The 21,381-nt window shown below is 37.8% G+C and overlaps 2 protein-coding genes across 2 annotated transcripts in view; both read right to left on the minus strand.

The window, feature by feature from the left end:
- Positions 1-449: 449 nt before the first annotated feature.
- LOC132860715 (pyrokinin-1 receptor-like) lies at positions 450-2,721 on the minus strand. Its single transcript, XM_060892010.1, has 2 exons — positions 1,798-2,721; positions 450-793 (listed from the first exon to the last, which is right to left on the minus strand). The coding sequence occupies exons 1-2, from the start codon at positions 2,645-2,647 to the stop codon at positions 477-479; spliced, it is 1,167 nt and encodes a 388-aa protein (XP_060747993.1). The 5' UTR covers positions 2,648-2,721; the 3' UTR covers positions 450-476.
- Positions 2,722-7,081: 4,360 nt separating this feature from the next.
- The window catches only part of abcc2 (ATP-binding cassette, sub-family C (CFTR/MRP), member 2), a 47,458-nt gene continuing 33,158 nt past the window's right edge, over positions 7,082-21,381 (minus strand). The window contains exons 23-32 of the mRNA XM_060864346.1: positions 21,057-21,211; positions 18,528-18,683; positions 18,067-18,266; positions 17,850-17,976; positions 17,273-17,374; positions 16,608-16,751; positions 12,144-12,302; positions 11,122-11,288; positions 8,462-8,656; positions 7,082-7,804 (exon numbers count right to left, since the gene is read on the minus strand). Of these exons, the coding sequence (XP_060720329.1) occupies positions 7,675-7,804; positions 8,462-8,656; positions 11,122-11,288; positions 12,144-12,302; positions 16,608-16,751; positions 17,273-17,374; positions 17,850-17,976; positions 18,067-18,266; positions 18,528-18,683; positions 21,057-21,211 (1,535 nt within the window). The 3' untranslated portion in view covers positions 7,082-7,674. The remainder of the gene's footprint in view (positions 7,805-8,461; positions 8,657-11,121; positions 11,289-12,143; positions 12,303-16,607; positions 16,752-17,272; positions 17,375-17,849; positions 17,977-18,066; positions 18,267-18,527; positions 18,684-21,056; positions 21,212-21,381) is intronic.

A 21,381-nucleotide genomic window follows, 5' to 3' on the forward strand; every position in this document is an offset into this window, starting at 1 on the left:
TACAATTTCACATTAAACCATAAGAGAGGCTGAAGTAATTTTGCAATTCTATAAGAATAACAGAAACAACAGCAATCACAAATGATACAAGAGACACGTATTCCATTTTTACAATCAAAATCCCTTTAGAGATATTCTTAATGGTTCTTCATAGTTAAGATAGCAAATTGTTTCCTTTTCAGTGCTTTTAACAGTAACAGTTTTTTATTATTATTTAATTATTTTTTAATCCCTTTAACGACCCCTGTATTCAGTAATCGGTCCAATTGTTCCTGAGATTATTCTTTATACAGCCGATACAAAATAAGAAAACATGCTGCTACACAGAACATACGACCGATATATACTCAATAAAACCCACAAAATATTTTCACCTGTAGCAGCTGGAACGACGTGTTAATTCCAGACAGAGTGCACGGTACAGTTTTTTTCATTAACATTAATACTGACATGGCTGAAATGGGGAGCAAGAGTCATCAGGCTGATGTGCTAACTGCACCTGTGGAATTCTGGCTAACCGCTGGTGTTGGGTTTCTTTGTCTGTTCATACACAGACATCTGGGTCTGAGAGGCTCCATGGTTTCCCAACATGCTTTGCGAAAGATTTTAGAGGAGATGCAGAAGAGGATCGGGTCCAGTGCACTGTTTACATACCACAGAGGCAGCGACAGGTAGGATTTGAGCACAGTGTAAACCGATAGCACCGTCCCTGACCACGAATCCACATAAACTTGCATGAGTGACGATGCAATGTCAGGGAAGTTGCACACAAAGAAAGTCACCACCACAGCCCCTGCAAAAAAAAAAAGAAACAAGAAAAAGTGCAGTTGACAATTTTTATCATATAACGGAGGAAAGAAACCAATTGTCAGAGTAAAGAATCTGCAGTCCTCCTTCTGTAGCTCAGCTAGTCTCAAAGACCCAGATCTGTTACTCTAATCTTCATAGTTCTACTGTAAAAAAGGGAAGGTTCCTTTTCTGGCATCTCACACATTGTGATGCCACAGAAGCTGTGTCAGGATGCAGGCTCAGGCATGTTAAAAGCAAATAGCACTGAAGTACCCATTAGCCATTTCCAGCCTTCAAGCAAGGTACCTGTGACCTCATAAGTCTTGTATGGGACACATAATGTGACATAAAGCTCTGTAGTGAAAGTGAGGATCACCCAGCTGTTTGTGGCATATCATAAAGTAAGCATTACGCAAGGGTTCTGCAAGTCTCTTTGGGTAGTTTTCCCCAACAGTAGTGGTATACAGTAATGGGAATTTTCTTTGGCCTTTATACAGGTATCCCAGTCACTTTTACTTAGCATAACCCAAATAGATATGAGCTCTTAAATGCTCATTTGTATAAAGTGCAATAAAAATGTAAGTTACTCTGGATGTGGATGCCCTCAAATGCCATAAATATATAAACATTCTGGTGTCTAAGGTTCCTAGTATATCTTTAGATATGAACTATGGACTCAAGATGCAAACCTGCAATGTCATCTGCATCTAATTCTATACCCAATACTTCAGAGTTAGGGTTAGGGTTAAGCTTTGGCTTGCCAGGGATACACTTGTTGATATAAAGAAAAAACAATGGAAAATCAAATAGAATATTAAGTTTTTGGTCATATGGCCTTGCTTGACCTTCTTAAAGTCCTGTTTTCTAGTTCCTGCTTAAACCAGGCTTTCAAGGCTTTCAAGAGCCCAGACTTGCACCACAAAAGACAGCACAATAAAGGCATCAGGGCCAGAAAATCTAAACGCAAAAAGATGTTATGGTAGAGTTATCTGGAGAATAAAATCTTACCCATAAGCCGCAAGGCCCGTTTCTCCTGAACCAGCAGCTTCCCATTATGGGGGCACTGTGGACTTCCTCCTTCACTTACAGCCCTAGTGATGCCCATGGCCATGCGCTGGCGGCTATTGTAGTGAAAGTGGGCAATGATGAGTAAATAGAGGCCGAAGATGCACACAAGTGGGACCAGGAAGCATAGGATGCCTCTCAGTAGCAGTGCTCCCTTGTAAAGTGGTGAAGGTTCCTTTTCAGTCATCTCACACATGGTGGACATCACAAAGGCTGTGTCAGGTGATGTTGCCCCGTAATCCAGTATGCAGGCTCGGGCATGCCTGTAGACAAGGGCAAATGGCACTGAAGTACATAATGCCAGTAGCCAAATCCAGCCTAGAAGACAGGGGAGTCGTGACTTCCTTAGGCCAGCAAGGGACCACATGGTGTGGCAGATGGCAACATAGCGCTCGATAGTAAATGCAAGGATCACCCAGCTGGTTGTAGCACAGTACATCTGGCGCACCATGAAGTAAGCTTTGCACAAGGGTTCTCCAAGTCTCCATGGGTAGCTTTCCCAATAGTAACGGTATACAGTGATGGGAATTGTCAGTAGTTGGAGGAGGTCAGATAGAACCAGACTAAGCAGGTAGAGCTGTATTGCACTGACCTTCATGCGGGCATCTCTGAGGAGAGTAAGCATGCTAACCCCATTGGACAGGACCCCAAAGACAAATAGAATGCCATAGAAGGCTGTCATGGGGATGGCAACATGGTATGGTTCCTGTTTGGTGACACTGATGTAAAGGTCAGGTGCTGAGCTTGGACTTGTGTTGCAGGAGAACTGGAAATTCATCAAAGATTCATTCATATTGGGAGAATGTGGAGACAAATAACCAGAATGACAATGTCTTGTTGCTAAACAAGCCTCTGAGTTGATCAGGTAACTTTCTAAAGGAAATGAAAAAAAGAATTAATATAAAAGGAAGAAATTCCAAATCATACATCACTTAATGTGACATATGACATAGAATACATAATTTACTGTTGTCTTATCAGCTTTTTCTCTAATCGTGCATGTTTAAGAACAGAATGTCCCAAAAGAAAAGCATTCCTAGGAACTACAATACCATACAACAATTCCTAATATTATTCAGGCATTTTAGATTTTGTACAAGACAGTCAGAATTCCCATTCAATCCGGTCAGCATACTTGAGCCCACACTCTCAAAAAACCATTCAGACAATAAAAAAATGAATTATTATTGAAATAAATAAGAAAAAAAGCCATGTTATATATATATATATATATATATATATATATATATATATATATATATATATATATATATATATATAAAATGTATTTTTTTTTCAAATAAATAAAATAAATTCTAAATAAAATCACTGATGGATGCTGATGACAGTTTTTAAAAACAAACAGGTGTTTTTTTTTTTTTTTTTAAAAAGGACAAATGTAAATGTATTCTAACAACAGATACTTTCTAGAATTTCCCTTCTAAAGATTTTGTTACAATACACAATTCCTATAATATTTGCTGAAAATAATTACTTACTTGGACGCGTGGAACACGAGAGACAGAGATGCGCATCCAACTCTGATTCAACCAATAAATGAAACATTCACTTGGCGCTCCCTCCTTCCCTCCCTGCATCCTTCTCTCTCTCTCTCTCTCTCTCTCTCTCTCTCTCTCTCTCTCTCCCCATCTCCCTCCTTCTCTCTCTCTCTCTCTCTCTCCCCATCTCCCTCCTTCTCTCTCTCTCTCTCTCTCTCTCTCTCTCTCTCTCTCTCTCTCTCTCTCCATCTCCCTCCTTCTCTCATTCTCTCTCTCTCTCCCTCTCTCCATCTCCCTCTTCTCTCATTCTCATTCTCTCTCTCTCTCTCTCTCTCTCTCTCTCTCTCTCTCTCTCTCTCTCTCTCTCTCTCATTCTCTCTCTCTCTCAGAGGATAGCTAAAAAGGGCATTGAAATTTGTTACATGACATCAGTTACCGTTTTGTTCAAGTCGTATGTTTTTCTCATGCTAAACAGTCTGGAACAAACTGAACACGTAAAGCATAAATACACATTTAAATACATAGTACCTAAAAATAAGATGTCAGTATAAATTATTTTGGTGTTCTGGATCTTTTGTCAACACTGAAACTCTCTAAATAAATAAAATATGAATGAACAAATAGCAATTATTGTTAGCAGAAGAAACAGTGGAACCGCAGCAAAAAGTGCAAGTACACAAGTGAAAGTTACTGAATACTGTGTGATGATTTGCTCTAGCATACTGGGATGTGATTTCAAGCCATCCAATCTAATATATTTTTTAGAATGGGGTGTGGAAAGTACATGCAGTTCTGTTTTGCCCCAACACACCCCCAACCTCTCTCTCTCTCTCTCTCTCTCTCTCTCTCTCTCTCTCTCTCTCGCTGTCTCCTGCACTCCTTTTTCAAGCAAACAACACATCAATCCCATGACATGTTTTCCTCAGTTGAGCCCAAAGCCAATGCCATGTCAAAGGAGCCTCTAAACCAGTAATGCTCTTCTGTCTCCATGGAGATATTTACTTTAACTACAACTGGAAGTACTTCATGTTTTCAGGAGGAATATCTGTATGGAAATGGATTTATGGAATATTATCTAACTGGCAAATGTATTCATTGATCTATTATCCAACTATGCTTTATCCTGGTCAGGGATGAATTTATCAATTTTGTGCGTGGGTATGTTGTTATTTATTCGTTTATTTTTTTTGAATGCAAAAATACACATGAAATGAATATCTTCAGAAGAAGAAGAAGGAGAAGAAGGTCAAGAAGAAGGTTTTGGAAAAAAGAGCCTATATGTAAATCCTGTTGAAGTGTGCAAAGGAGATCCCCTTCATATAAAACATTTCTGCAAGGAAGAAATAAAGACCTGTTAATTTGCCAACCTCTTACAATAGACAGAGGGTTAAATCTACAGGCAAAATGTGCTTCAGCAGATGGGTGTCTTCTTCTTTTTCCTCAAAATGTACAAGACTTTCTGTTTAAATTAAGACAACAAGCGATATATTTTTATTAACTCGGGAGCTGGATGGATAGAGACACCCTTTATCTTCTTGATTGAAACTTCCTTCAGATGACAGTGTGTATTTAATTTAGTTGTTTAAATCCATGGAACTCATTGAGGACATGCTCTCAGTCAGATACAACATATGCAACTGATTTCTTTTGATTAAAAAATCCAGAGAAAACTTTCCAGGATAACACAAGCCTGATTATCATTTCTCGAAAAATGAGCTTCAAGCTGTGTTTCTGAAGAGGTACAGTACTGTGCAAAAGTTTTTGGCAGGTGTGAAAAAATACTGTAAACAAAGAATGCTTTCAAAAATGGAAGTGTTAAACATTTATTTTCATAAATGAACAAAATGCAGTGAATGAACAAAAGAGAAATCTAAATCAAATCAATATTTGGTGTGACCACCCTTTGCCTTCAAAACAGCAGCAATTCTTCTAGGTACACTCGCACACAGTTTTTGAAGGAACTCGGCTGGTAGGTTGTTCCAAACATCTTGGAGAACTAACCACAGATCTTCTGTGGATGTAGGCTTTCTCACATCCTTCTGTCTCTTCATGTAATCCCAGACACACTGGATGATGTTGAGATCAGGGCTCTGTGGGGGTCGTGCCATCACTTCATGCTGGTTTGAAGGCAAAATGTAGTAACACCAAATATTGATTTGATTTAGATTTTTCTTTTGTTTGCTCACTTTGCATTTTGTAAATTGACAGAAATAAACACTCATTATTTATATTTCTGAAAGCATTTTTTGTTTACAGCATTTTTTCACACCTACCTAAAACTTTTGCACAGTACTGTACATCCCGAGAAAGAACCCACGTTGTATTGTGTAGTGACTGTATTGTTTGCCGAAGAAACAATATATCGAAGAAACAATATATCAGGGCCATTTCTGGACAATGATTTTTTTTAAGCAAAAAAAAAAAAATAGTAAGGAAGGTAAATGGTAAGGAAGAAATCCTGATTAAATGTGTATGAAAATGAGGTAATTCTGTAATAATTGGAATAAACCCGGAGTGCTGCATTATTGACAGAAGGAAGGACGTAGAAAGTAACGCGTCTGTGGAAATGGTTAGACATGAGTGCAGTTTTCTCAAAAAGGCTCTTAGGATGCAGAGTATTGATAAATAGAGCATCAAAGAACAGTTATGATCAAAGACCATTGCTGCATCTTATACAGAAAAAACCCTTAATAATCAGATCTACTCACTGGAGAATAATTGTTTGGAATTTATTACACCTGAAATGAGTTCTTTGAGGTTAGACCAGCAAGGTGATGAAACGAATAGACTGGAACCTAAATGCAAGAAGCGAGTGTTCCAAAAGATGTTTTTGAGCGTCCTTTTGCAAGTTCCTATCGTAATTGAACTCACCTGGTCATGACATTTAGAAGTAAATACAGTGAATAAATAAATTCAATACTATTCAATACCCTGCAATTCAGAACATGTTGATCTTTGAGGCAGATGGACTACATAAGATCATAAGAATCATCATGGGGAAGTTGTAGCCTAATGGTTAGAGAGTCTGACTCCTAACCCTAAGGTTGTGGGTTTGAGTCTCGGGCCGGCAATACCACGACTGAGGTGCTCTTGAGCAAGGCACCAAACCCCCCCAACTGCTCCCCGGGTGCCGCAGCATAAATGGCTGCTCCGGGTGTGTGCTCACGGTGTGTGTGTGTTCACTGCTGTGTGTGTGCACTTTGGATGGGTTAAACGCAGAGAACAAATTCACAGACACAATTCAGAGAACAAAGTATGGGTCACCATACTTAGTCGTATGTCACGTCACTTAAAGAACATAATGAACATAAAATAAATAGAAATGATGGATATTAAACAATTAAAAAAAAATTTTTTGTAGGTGTTCTGTGTCATTATTGCATAGAAATTTGCTTAGCATCAATTCTTTTTTTTATACAGTGTATAAATCTAGCGTTCCAGGTTAGCATGTTTGCCTCACACCTTTTAGTCTTAGGTGTTAAATTGCCACCTCCATTATTTTCCCCCATGCTACAGGGGTTTCATCTGAGTACTCCAGTTTCACATAAAAGCAAAAACTTGTATTGTATTGTTGCATCTTTTAGGAAACATTATCTGTTCATTCTAAATAAAGTATTTGTATTCTAACCTTAATGCTGTATTTTTACCTCTATAATAAAATACTGTGAACATTTCAAAAAGGAACAACGATCTCGATCACTTGAAAAAAAAGTAGATGACCAGTAATATCTTGGACACTTTGTTTAATTGACTAGATCAGAAAAGAAGCAAAATTCATAAATAATGCAGATATTGAAAAAAGAAAAAAAAAACAGTTTATACATGTAAGTGCACACACTTTTTTCAGTTCACATACGCTAAACATGTAAAACGTACAAACAAGTAGCATTGCTTGCATACATACAGCCTAGCACACACACACACAATGCAAAAATGAATTTTACTGTCCACACAATGACAAATACCTTAAAAAGCATATTAATGGCCTTGAAGAAAGTAAACAAAACATTCACAGACACACTGTACTTTCTACATGGATCATCTCGTTTGTATATTCCGTTTCCTGTAAAGCTGCTCTGTAACAATGTCTAGTGCTATAACTGTAAAAAATCAAATTGGATTAAATATTAGATACAGTACAGAAACCAGAAAGAAGTTATAGCTTTTCTACATGTTAGTGGAGGATCATATTGTAAAGAGACTAATGGTTACTCTTCTTCCTTGCGTATGGTCACAAAGCATTATTGAACACAATAAAACCTGCAGCTTCTTATTTAAGAGTCCAATAGTTCACTGGCCAATTCAGGCACTGCTATCAAGTTCAAAGCACTGAGTACTGCATCGGTGAAATCCCAGCTTCTTTAGCCAGAGCATAAAAGTGTCCCTTCTTCTCAAACAGTACACCCGGGGAATCAAACTCCACTATTTTCCCAGCATCTAGAACCATCACCCTGTTAAAAAAAAAACAGCACATGAGTAGAAGCTTATATTGACAACCTAGCAGCCAGGATTAGAATCTTGATTACAGCTTGTTTTGTTCCTTCAGAACAAAAAATGTTAGAATGCAAAATCAGTGTGATGATACCACAGGGATAAATGCCTTTAGTCTGTTGTATATTTTCAAGTTCAAGTGAATCTTTTTGTTGCTTCTTTAAGGTACAGACATACCGCATGGGCTACATTATGTCTACACAAACCCCTGATTTACATATCAATAGAGTTATTCTTTGTACAGCTCTCACAACATGCTCATTATTTGTATGCATAATTAATCCCATGTGCATATGCAAATTAGCAGGTTTTGACATGTGCTGAATCTTAAATATTGGCCTGAATATCACTTCTGTGTGACTCACGTCATCCTACTCAGCATGGAGTTTTATCATTTATTTAAAAAGCTTTTTTTTATGCCTATTAAAAACATGATAATTACTAATAGTAATTAGCATTTATTTCACAGGGACTGGAAGGTGGTGCAGATGCTTTAGAGAGCCTGGCTTGGCCCCATGTTTGCATAGATTTCCTCTGGGGTCAATGGTTTTCTCCTCCGAAAACATGCCTGTAAGTGAGTAAGTGATAACTTAATCACGTCCTCTGTGATATTTTACCGTGTGCTGTTGAGGATGGTGTTGATACGATGCGCGATGGTGAGCACAGTGCATTGGGAGAACTCTCGCGTGATGGTGCTCTGAATCAATTCGTCTGTCTCTAAATCGACGGCGGCCGTGGCCTCATCGAGGATCAGGATCTTTGACTTCCGTAGCAAAGCCCTAGCCAGACACAGCAGCTGCCTCTGTCCCACGCTGGGGGAAAAAATACAAACAGCGGCTGTTTAATAGAAACATAAATGAGATATGCTCACACGTTTGGGTCAATTTTAACAGAAGTCAATTAATAATTGTATTTAAAACAAACTAATAAATAGTGTAGAAAAGTGTGCATACAAGAATTATGTTGTAAATCTACAGCATTTTAGCCAACCTTATCCAGAGTGGCTAACATTTGTATCTCATTTTATACAACTGAGCAATTGAGGGTTAAGGGCCTTGCTGAGGGGCCCAGCATTGGTAGATTAGTGGCACTGGAATGAGAAATTACAGCCTTCTGAGTGTTAGACCAACACTTTAACCACTAGTTTACAACATCCAACAATATATATGTACACATACCAGACAGGAACTCAGTGACTCAGTGCTTGAAAGTGTTTTATTGCTATCATTTGGGAAAAGGTTTCTCTTTGGTGTACAACACTTTCTATTTCTTCCGAGTAAAACCTCTTTATGCTGGGAAGAATTCTGCCGGCTCTGAAGAATTGTTCTTAGAAACAAGTTTTCACAAGATTGTTCTGTCCTTGAAAGAAAGCCCATCTAGTAAGACTGGGTATACATTTTTAAAAAGTCCACAAAATTAATAAGTAAATATCTAAACATTTACCTGATGTTGTCATTATTGTTACGGATTTGCCAGGTTCTCCCCTCACACAGCAAACCAGATACTTATCACCTGAGTTCTAATCAACTGGCACCTGGCACCCCTCACCACATAAAAGACGCTCTCTAACACACACATTGTCCGGTCTCGTAAATGCTAGCTACTACCATATGCTGTGTCTACTAACCTGACTCTCTCTTTTCTACAAGTAGTTTCCTGTGCTTGTTGTCCACTGAAGGATCTAGATATCGTTGGTTTGCAACCTGTGATCCGGTGTGTGTGTGTTGGAGTTTTTAACAACACATTCAGTGCATTTCAGAGATCAGTGAGAGATCAGAAGAATAAAAAAATGGCTATAGACAATGTGATGACAATCTCCCTGATCCTGAGACTCATTATATACTTGTCTTGCCCAGAGCCTTGAAGTTTGCCATTTCATTAGCTATCCATACAGCCGAGTGTGCATACATACATACATACAGGTAATGAATTAGAAATAAAAAATATAGTAGTCTGTACTGTTATTTTTCTGGCATTGACTGCCTTTAGAGAGAAGGGTCAATGAAAAAATAACCCAAAAAAAAAAAAAAATATTCTACAGTACACCAAAAAACAGAATAGATAGTCACTATGTTCCCTTACAGGAAATGCCATTATATTTTCCGAAGCCTGTCAACTTGATAAAATTGGCAGATGACCTCAGTCAATTTCATTAACAAATTATTATCATAGCTCTCGAATTATTATTTAAGTTACTTACTCCATAAAAAAAATAATTAATTAATTAGGACCGAATAAAAATCTACTTGCATTTTCTATAAACTCTGATCTAATCAAATTTTTTGCTCCAACAAATGCTAATTAATTAGCTTTGGACTTCCAGCGTTAAGCAGATCATGAATCGGCTGAAGCGTGTAAACGGTGGGATTTGAAAGTTACAGTACTGAGCAACACAGATTTGCATTGCAAAGATTTGCACAGTGGATCTTCAGCCACAGGTCATGGGCACAGAATGTAATTGCTTCAGTCTTTTTACAGCTTTCAAATTAGAGTACACCCATCTGGCCTCAGCCTGACAAAATGATTCACTTGCTTGGCTCGTGTTATCTTTTGTTTAAGAAAGTATACAGCCATAACAAGTTCTTATTGGATTTTTTTTTCAAATTCTAGGTACAAAGTAACTGAATTTTTTCGTCGTGCCTCCGACATTGTAGCCCTAACAATTACTGACAGTAAATGGTTATTATCTAATGATAATAAGGATTGGAAAAAGGATTGGAAAAATTTTCTCCAGCCTTCATTTGTCCAGCTTTATTGAATCTCTGCCTGTTCAGTTTTTTGGTTTAAAATTTTCTCTATTCTGAGATTCTTTGTGCTCACCACAATTTTACCGACTGATTATTTGATTATTTACTGTCTACTGTAGTCTTAAAGCAATCTGGCCATTTTCCTCTGATCTCATCAACAACAGAACTGTGAATCACTTGACGTTTTTTGTTTTTCACATCATTCTATGCAAATGCTAGAGACTGCTGTTTGAAAATCCCAGACCATCATCAGATACAGAAATATTCAAACCAGCCAATTGTGTAACGATGAAAATGACTTCAATCAAATTTTCCCTCCTTCTCGTGGCTGATGTGAACATTACCCAGTGCCGTTAGCCTGCATTTGAATGATTTTAGGCACCGCACTTCTGTCACGTGATTGGCATGAATATAGTCAATATACAGATGTTCCTAATAAAGTATACATTAAGTATTTGTACATAATTGCAGAACTGACATACTGTGGACAAACTGTGGACATCAGTTTAGAAAATCAGGTTTAATCCTACCTGAGATTTTCTCCTCCTTCTGAGACTTCATGCTGCAACCCTGCTGGCAGAGTCACCACAAATTCCTTCAGGTGAGACAATTCTAACACTTTCCAGATCTCCTCATCACCGAACACCTCAAAAGGGTCTAGATTCATCCGGAGAGTCCCAGCGAACAGCACTGGGTCCTGCAAATAAAAATGATGGTTAAAATGATGGCTTAACATTGATGGTTAACTAGTTAAAAACAAATAGTCAAATCTTACCAACATTCCTAAGATACGTGCAGTGAAACAGCACACTGACATAATGTTCTTATACATTTTATTCTACAGTCCACTGCTTTTGGAGTCTTTTTTTTTATATATGTCTTTTTGTCTATGCACTTAATTCAAGATCCGCTATCAATTATTCACTACAGTAATGCAGTCATTTTTAATCATTAATTACTTGCATAAATTCATACAAATGATACGCAAGAAGCTGTGCACTGGAAATAAATATTTAAATAAGGATTTTTAAGTAATATTTTTTATACACATGATCGTAGCACATCTACAGCATTGCGTCTTGCTGATAAATCGATCAAACATGTAGGCCAGCGGTCGATCTTTCGAACATTATTTTCTGATGATTTTCTTCACTGGCAACGTGGACTAGAGTGTTAACTACTAAGCCTTCCCTAGAGGTTTGTGTTGATTTAGGAAGGTTTGCAAATGTAGTTTTAGATTACAGCTATGGACTTTATCGGATATCGACTGTTTCTGTGCATTTGTGCAAACGTAACCATCTGTCTCAGATTTCTGTAAACAGGAAATATTCTCTGAAGATCGTGATCGTTGTGCTAAAATCCAGGTGTCTTTAGTTGCTTATTGTATTATAAAATATTAGTGTCTGCTGTTTATGTGACAACTTTATTCATTTTAATAAAAATGTTAATTTTAGAAATCAGATACTGACTTTCATTCAAGCTATTCATGTACTGTATATTTGTACCTGCATCATTTTTTGCACAGTAAATAAACAAGGAACCGACGGCTCACCTGTGGAATAATGGTTAATCGGCTCCTGAGAGTGTGGAGGCCCAGAGTGGAGATGTTGATTCCATCTATTGAGATACTTCCCTCAGCTGCCTCCATGATGCGGAACAGACAGTTGGTCAGGCTCGATTTGCCTGCTCCTGTGCGGCCAACAATGCCGATCTGTAAAACAGTCATGTAACACAGTGTCTAGTTCTGCACTGATTTACATCCCATCATTATTATTTTAACTGGAATGACTGCGTGAGGTTGCGTCTGTGACCCCATGATCCCGAACGACTCATTATCTGTAAGGACATAACACTTCCAGTAAATCTCCTGGTCTTCGGCTTTTATTTTACTTTACATTGTGTTATTTTGAGTGCCGCTTCTCCTAAAGCTAATTCCTGGATTAGTTCAATAGAAACACACTGCACATTTCAATTCCAAGCAATTCAGGTTTTTTCACAGTATCAGTCACTAGCATGCAATGACTCATACCATGTAACCAGTTGCTGCTGAATATTTTTAAGTCTATTACATATGTATTTTACAGATATATGCCATACAGTTATTGGTCGGTGTTCTTTAAAATTCCATAAATTCCAGAAATCATATTAGCAGTGATATTTATCAGCCCCACTTTATTCAGTGAATATGAGATTTGCTTACAAAAAAAAAAAGAAATGAATCTTTTGGTCATAAATGTTCAATGTCACCTCGAGTTTCATTCTTTCATCCAGGATGTTTGCACAGCTGTGAACAAATATTAATGACTTAAAATGAATGTGTTCAAATTACTACAGCAAGTGGAAAGACTAAGAAATTTATAACATTACATTGTACATTTCTGCAGATATCGTTTTTTGTTTGTTTCTTTTTTTTATGTATGGGGTACGGGTATGTGGATGTGTGTAATGACCTTATATCACAAAATAACCTTGTTCTTTTAAATCTGGAGGAAAACAGTCGAATAAGCTCCACGTGAGGTCTTTTTAAATTTATTCTGAATTAGAGCTAGAATCTGTAGAGCAGGAACAGATACATACAAGATATACCACAGATTTTACATACCGTGTATAATCATGATGAAGAAAGCACTGATCTAATTATCAAGGCTAATCTAAACACCTGAGCTGTGGAGCTCTGTTTTCTACAAGGTGTATCATGTTTCCATGGACTTATTAGTGGCGAAATAGGTGAAAATCTTCGTTCTCTTGCATTTCTCATCTCCAATATGGCAAGCGTTTCTGTTTTGTTTTATGTGTCAGCTACAAAACATATCTGACAAATTGATTGGTTTCATTTTATTGTTGATGCAGCAACCAAGACATAAAATAGTAACAATAATCCAGATGAAGTACATGCTTTGTACATGTTCTCTTTCCCGAGATCGATCTATCTATCTATCTATCTATCTATCTATCTATCTATCTATCTATCTATCTATCTATCTATCTATCTATCTATCTATCTATCCATCCATCCATCCATCCATCCATCCATCCATCCAACCATCCAATATATTTATAAGTATATACATGCTTCTATCACACCTATGGCAGTCACAAAGCAAGCTGTAACAACCACAATAACATGCCTGGGCTCGAATAAGATACAATAAGCAATACAAAGCACATCATCATTTGCATGGTACCGGTGCCTGCAGGGTTTGCCAATGCATAAAGACTTTTATATGGGATTTGTGCAGTCCCTGAGCACTCACAGCCAGACTCTGTATCTTTTGCTTTGATGAATGAAATATGATGAATTCTGATGCTTTTGTCACATTGCTGGTCTCGCCAGATGAAACACTGAAGCCAGATGTGCTTATGGTATCATACTGTATGTGACAGGCACTGATATTAGGTCAGCTGTTCAGTTGCTCTAATTTTAAGATGTTGACCTGTAATCCAGTTTGACAGACTCTCTACATTTTTAGCTCATTTTATACGACTGAGCAAATGGCCCAACAGTTGCAGCTTGGTGGACCTGGGATTCAAACTCACAACCTTCAGTTTGGTAGGCCAACACCTTAAACACTAAGCTACCAAGTCCCACAGGATTTGACTGACAACTCTGTCCTAGCATGAGGATTTTGTGCAAAGGTATGAGGTGAAGCTCTTCCAGCATTGGTGTGGTTACTGCAATCCATTCTGCCAGATGAGTCTAAATTAATTTACTCCCTGGTTTAGGACATTACAACCCAAACAGACTGTTACCCAAACTTTTAGACAGGTGGGACACAAGTTCTTAGCTTTCTCACGAGAACAAGTGAACCTGGGCATTACATTTTTCATGTTCCTGTTGCCAGGACACAGAGGCATCTGGGTTTGGTGAACAGGGACAGACGTTCTAATTTATTATTCTGACTTTTGCCTTTCCCCAGAAACAAAGGCATTTTCAAAATGCATGGAGACCGCTGTGTGTCCAGTGATGGACATTGGCATCAGGTTCCTGTCATAACAGTTTCCTGTCTCCCCTGTCCAGACAGTAGTCCTTCTGAAATACTCAGAATGCTAGTAATCTCCTCATCCTAGTGTGCGATGGAACACATTCTGATTCCCTCAGAGTCATTAGATCTGTCTGTCTAGTCAGACAACATAGCCCAGGAAATTATAATCACAAATTATTACTGAGCTCATACATAGTGTACACACATACAGCCCCTATGAACGTATCCTTAACCTGCTCCTTTATAACATCCGACCGTTCTCCTTCGCATATGACACAGTTGTTTGTGCAGTGCTGTGACATTTTTTTAAGCTGCAACTTTCGCCACCAAACCATCAGGAGCCCTGTAACAGATCCAAAACCTTAAGGAAGGAATACATTTCTGTATTTTGCCTGCCTCAGACAGCAAAGCAAAACTGGATATAATCTTATTATGCAATACTTTTCGGGCACCTTATAATTTATTTATTAATTTTTATTTGTATACGTATTTATTAATTATCAATCTCTTTGCTCAGTTATTATACTAGGCAGCATGTTATCACTATTCATCATGGAGCAAATTAGACTCAGAGAGAGAGAGAGAGAGAGAGAGAGAGAGAGAGAGAGAGAGAGAGAGAGAGAGCGAGAGTGCAAAGAGAGAAAGAGAGTGAGACAAAAAGAGAGAGAAAAGAGAGAAAGAGAGAGGGGGAGTGAGAGATAGAGAGAGAGAGAGAGAGAGAGAGAGAGAGAGAGAGAGAGAGAGAGAGAGAGAGAGAGAAAAGAGAGAAAGAGAGAGGGGGAGTGAGAGAGAGAGAGAGAGAGAGAGAGAGAGAGAGAGAGAGAGAGAGAGAAAAAGAGAGAGAAAAGAGAGAAAGAGAGAGGGGGAGTGAGAGATAGAGAGAGAGAGAGAGAGAGAGAGAGAGAGAGAGAGAGAGAGAGAGAGAGAGTGCAAAGAGAGAAAGAGAGTGAGACAAAAAGAGAGAAAAGAGAGAGAGAGAGAGAGAGAGAGAGAGAGAAAGAGAGCGAGAGAAAGAGAGAGAGAGAGAGAGAGAGAGAGAGAGAGAGAGAGAGAGAGAGAGAGAGTCCACATACTGAAATACAGTGGCACATTATAATAACCTAAAAATCCTAGCAGCAAATGAGAATCACTGCTGGAAACCATGTAGCGGTCAGAGCATAAGTAGATTCTTTTCCACAAGGTTAAACCAAGAGACACTGACATAGACTTAGATTAGACCAGTAGCAGGATAATAAGGTGAAATGTATACAATTACACTGTTTGGCAAGACTCTTTAAAGAATGATCAATCTTGTGGTATTTATATTCCATGGAGTCCAGGCAGAAAGGGGGTCATGTCATGAGCTGGTGTCAATCCTGGTTTATATTTCTATATTAACGTGCACTTGTGTGTTTATGTCACAATACAGAGAGATGGATTATGGAGAAATGTGGTATGCAGAGACAGGTGCCAGTACTCCCACAAGCTAATTACACACTGATTGTTTGGCATGTGCTTGGTTGTGTACTTGGAATCAATTTGGTGAGATGTTCTTCCTTTGGTTTAATAAAATTCAGTGTAAATTTCTTTCATACTGTGTAGCATTGCTCAAAATACATCTGAATGGGAAAATGCTAAAAAAACTGAATTTGTTCATGCGACACAAGTTAACAATACAGTATGTATGACATGTGCCCATCTTTCTGAATGAATTAAATCACAGTGCAGTTTCAAGTTCCATTACAATCTTATAGATATACACCTGAACAATACATCTGGGCAAACGCAGAACATCTGCATTGCACGTACTGTATGCAGGACATTTTGGAATCTGATGGTAAAAACAGCCAGATCCAAGCACGTTCATGCTTACTTATATGGCTGTGTGTGAGGTTTAGATGAATGCTTTTTAATCAGATTAAGCTATCATATCAGTTACTAACAGATTATCCGGTCACTTGTCACTGTACTTTCTTTTTTTCACCAATTGGGAGTCACACACTTTTTCTCAGGCACAGTGTTTGTGACTGTATGAGTCTCAATGGATGCTTTACCTTTTCAGTGTCTTCAATGTTGCAGGTGATGCCATGAAGAACCAGGTCCAGCTCAGGTCGGTATCGGACCTTATAGTCCTCAAATTGGATCTTTCCTAAAGTGGGCCAATCTTTTGGGGGACATTTATCTGTGATCCATGGAGCCTGGACACAGATAAAAAAAAAAAAAAAAAAAACTTAAATCTAAATCCTATATCTCTTTGTAAGTGTATATAAAGACACTTTCCAACCTTTTCCCACGGAGTCAGTAGACAACAGTAAAGAATATAACACAACACAATTCATCGTTATATTTACATACAGTACGTTCTAATAATAAACTTCGTCTTACTGCTGTCCTTCTTCTCTTTTCTAATTACACATAGAGTAAATACAGGGTATGAAATACAGCAATAAACCATGCACAGAATAGGTGATGTTCTACCCCAGGTGTTAATATCACAGCACAGCCAATAACCATGCTTTAACACACATAAATAATCAGCAAACCGCTGGATAAGGGTAGAAACATGTTTAATTTGTTTTTATCTACAAATACTAGTGCCAGGATAAAACAGTTGCTAAAAGATAAATGAATGAATGGATCATTTAACTGAATGAATGTGTCAATTTAATACAAATAAAAGTCTACGTTTAACGGTTCACTTTAGGAGCTTAAGCCGTACCTCGTTTTCAATCTTGGTGTATTCATTGACCCTTTCCACTGCGACAATGTTTGTCTCCAGTTCTGATGTCATTCTCACAAGCCAGTTCAGTGTCTGAGTCACCTAATGGGTTTTAAACAGAGAAGATTCAAAGTAAGTCATCTTTTTTGTGTTGAATGTCCACAATAAAAATTATATATACAGTATATATTCTTTATATATAAAGAAAATCTAGTGACTAAAATCCACGCATTAGAATAGTTGGATAATTTATTAAATAGGATATAAAATCTGTGAAATATAAATAAAAAATAATACATCTTATATAATTTACACATATATAATTTTGAATACAAAGAGACTGAATTCAAGAATTTATTTTACAGATAGGAAATATGTGAAACATTTGACAAAAATACAGTATAAATCTTTATAAATTAATTACATTTTTTTTTATTTATGGTCTGCTCTTCAGCATATAATATCAAGTTTGTGTCATCAACAATATAGTTATGTGTGTAGCTTAGTGTAATTAAGCTTAGTTTAGTATAACTTTATAAGGGCACAATGAAAACTGCTGACAAAGTTGTGGCCTCACATTTAGGGCATACGAGATAGATAATCCGACCAACCCACTATCCAGGGAATCTCGAGATATCACTGCAAACAATGCTGAGAAAAATACCACCAGATTACCCAAGGATTCCAGCCGGATGGCTAACCATCTGCAATTTAAAAATAAACAAGAAAATCTTTACAAGAATATTGTATAATATAACGCAATATGATATAACGCAAATTTCCAAGACACAAACCGATTAGAAACAATCCAAGGGTAGACGCTTTTGAGGTTGTTATCAATAGTGACTTTGTTGTATTCTAGAAAGCGTTCTTGATGTCCGTAAGCTCGAATGACAGAAAGTCCAGATACCGTTTCTGCAAAATGGGAGTAGATGGGAGAACGGGAAACAGAGTCTAAACGCCTCAGCTGCCTTGATGTGGCCACATAGAACCTCTACAACAAAGAAAAACATAGAGGAATGTAGAGACATTCTGCCTCAATCAGGAATATTTACAGAACAGTTATTAGTTTCAATGAAAAGAGAAATTGCTATATATTTCACATAGTTTGGGCACAATCTTAAAAGCATTTAAAAGTTTGTAAAGAAGTCATGAATGTTAAATTTTGCCCAGTGTTACACAAATCAACCTTCTTAAATTTCAAGTCTATCTGGAATACATTTGTCAAATTTGGACATTTTGTTCACAATATTACCTGCACAAAGTAATAGACCACAGCAAGAGGCACAATGATTGCTGTGAAAAGTGGTGTGGCAAGACAGATGACAAATAAGGTGCCAAGGACACCAAACAGACAGAGGACCCAAGAACGGAAAGACATGGGGATCATTTCATCCACGGTAAGCACATCCTAAATGGGAGCAAGACATGCTTTTATACTCCTTGCACTTCATATAAATGCGTATCACCTTAGAGGTACAGAATAAATTCCATTTCACTTTTTATGTCAATACACAATCATATATCACAATAGAAATAATATTCTGTATTCATACTACATCGCTGTAATCAAAGAATTCAGATACTACCTTTATTTAATTTTTTTTAATATAATTATAAAATGTTTAAATTGTTCTACAGAAGTCCTAAGAGGCCATGCATTATAACACTTTTTATCTTTCTTGTTTTCTCGTTATCACGACTTAATTTTCTTGTGATCTCAACATAAGAACATATGGAAGTCCTAAGAGGCCATGCATTATTACAATTTTTGTCTTACTTGTTTTATCGTGATCATGACTTAATTAATTAATCATTAATCATTCACCAAAAGCATTGCTTTTACTTTGATCAGGTACTCAAACTTAAAACAACTCTATCTCTCAATGATTGACAACTTCCACTTACTTATCTGACATTTAAGAAGGAGGCTGTCAGGTGTGGTAAATTTAGTTGTAGAGTTTTTACATGCTAGCGTGCACCTATTCAACTGCCTTCAGAGCATGGGACAAGACAGTATTAAGAACAGCAAGGGCCAGATGCATTGAGGCACAATTTCTCCCCCCAACAACCAGGCACTATATATAACCATGGCTGATGTGAGAAGAACTCTATGCAGAATTAACCCACGGAAGGGTTGTCACAATGCGGGGATGAAAACAGACCCAAATGCAGGATAGCTAACTGAAACTCGTGTATTAAATAAAACACACAAAACTGGAACAAAGACAAAACAAAAGATGACAACAAAAGACATCAAAAGACAAGGATTCCTAAATTATGGCTAAATACTAAAGACAATTAGACCCATAAGGGACAGATGTGCTGAGATGGGAAGGAATAGACAAGGGCAGGGCAGATAAGTGAACACGAAACATAAACGTCTTGATCCTGACAAGGGTGCTGGACCAGACTTAATTCCTGCTCAGGGAATGTGCAGAACAGCTGACATCTCTGACATCTTCAACATTTCCCTGAGTAGTGCCGTTGTTCCTACATGCCTCAAGACAACCAAAATCATTCCCGTGCCAAAGAATTCTACAGTGTCCTGACTCAATGACTATTGTCCCATCGCACTCACACCAATCGTGATGAAGTGCTTAAAGAGCTTGTCATGAGGCACATCAAGACTTAGCTACCACCTTCACTGGACCCTCTGCAGTTTGTTTATCACCCAAACTACTCCATGTATGGCCCACGGATGGCCATCTGGCCCTCACCCACCTGGACAATAAAAATATGTAGGTAAGAATGCTGTTCATAGACTTCAGTTCAGCATTCAGCACAATCATCCCTCAGCACCTGACTGAGAATTTGAGCCTGCTGGGCCTGAACACCTCCCTCTGTATCTGGATCCTGGACTTCCTGACTGAGAGACCTCAGTCAGTCCAAATTGGGAACAGCATCTCCAACACAACCACACTGAACACTGGGGACCCTCAGGGCTGTGTGCTCAGTCCACTGCTGTTTAATTTGCTGACTGTGTAAAAGTCAAGTTCACAAAGTCAAGTTCGCTAATGACACAACCGTGGTGGTTCTCATTAGTAAGAACGACAAGTCAGCATACGGAGAGGAGGTGAAACATCTAACTGCCTGGTGTAGAGACAACACCCTGTATATGAACGTTGTCAAAACTAAAGATGAATAATATTTGTTGAATTCAGACAACTCTCCGCTGAACATTGACAGATCTTCTGTGGAGATCGTCAAGAGAAACCAAATTCCTTCGAAAAACTTCATCAAGTCAATGAACACCAGATCCATCAGTAAGAAAGAACAAGAGTGATTGACCTAATTTGTGTACTTTGTGTCGCACACGTTGCACTTTACTGTTACGTGGCTAGGACTTAAGTCCTTAGCTATGTGTTGTTCTATGTAGCTTTATGTCATTTTATGTAGCACCTGAAGATACCTTGTTTGATTTCACTGTGTACTGCATCAGCTATATATGGTTGAAATGACAATAAAAGCTTGTTGTCTTGACTACACTATAAACATACTGAGATTTTTCTCATGGTACAATTACGTCATGAGAAAACTGGTTTTTGTTATGTCGAGGTCATGAGAAAAGTAAGTCGTGTTAATGAGAAAACAGCTCTTGTTTTGAAGAGATCACAAGAAAATGAAATTGTGATAATGAGAAATCAAGAAAGAAAAAATATTATAACGCATGGCCTGTGAGGACTTTCGTATATTTCAGTACACACTTTATAAAAAAAGATTTTTCAGATAAATTAAATAAAAATAGTTCTTGATAAGGGACTTATTGTAGTTTCAGACTCACTTTTGCAAAGCGGTTGACTACCCTTCCTGATGGTGTGGTGTCGAAGAACATCATGGGTGCTCTGAGGATGTTGGACAGTAATCGACTGTGCAAAATTCTGGAAGCACGAATCGCTCCATTGGCCTGGATCAAAGCGCCGATAAACACCAATAAACCTGATGCAGACAGAAAAACAAATTTTATTTACAGAGATAGATTTCACAATTTACATAAAACAATATTTATCTTCTTGTAATTTCTATTCATATTAATAAATGCCATTTCTTGGTACTCTATAAAAATGTAACACTCCAGAAAGAACTAACAGTCAGTAGAGTAGCAAAAT

The sequence above is a fragment of the Tachysurus vachellii genome, chromosome 2 (genome assembly GCF_030014155.1).
Source record: "Tachysurus vachellii isolate PV-2020 chromosome 2, HZAU_Pvac_v1, whole genome shotgun sequence".
Classification (NCBI taxonomy): domain Eukaryota; kingdom Metazoa; phylum Chordata; class Actinopteri; order Siluriformes; family Bagridae; genus Tachysurus; species Tachysurus vachellii.

Coding starts and splice junctions, on each gene's coding strand:
- LOC132860715 (XM_060892010.1), bottom strand. CDS start 2,647: ATGAATGAATCTTTGATGAATTTCCAGTTCTCCTGCAACACAAGTCCA. Junction 794..1,797: donor ACGGGCCTTGCGGCTTATGG/GTAAGATTTTAT, acceptor TTTTTTTTGCAG/GGGCTGTGGTGGTGACTTTC.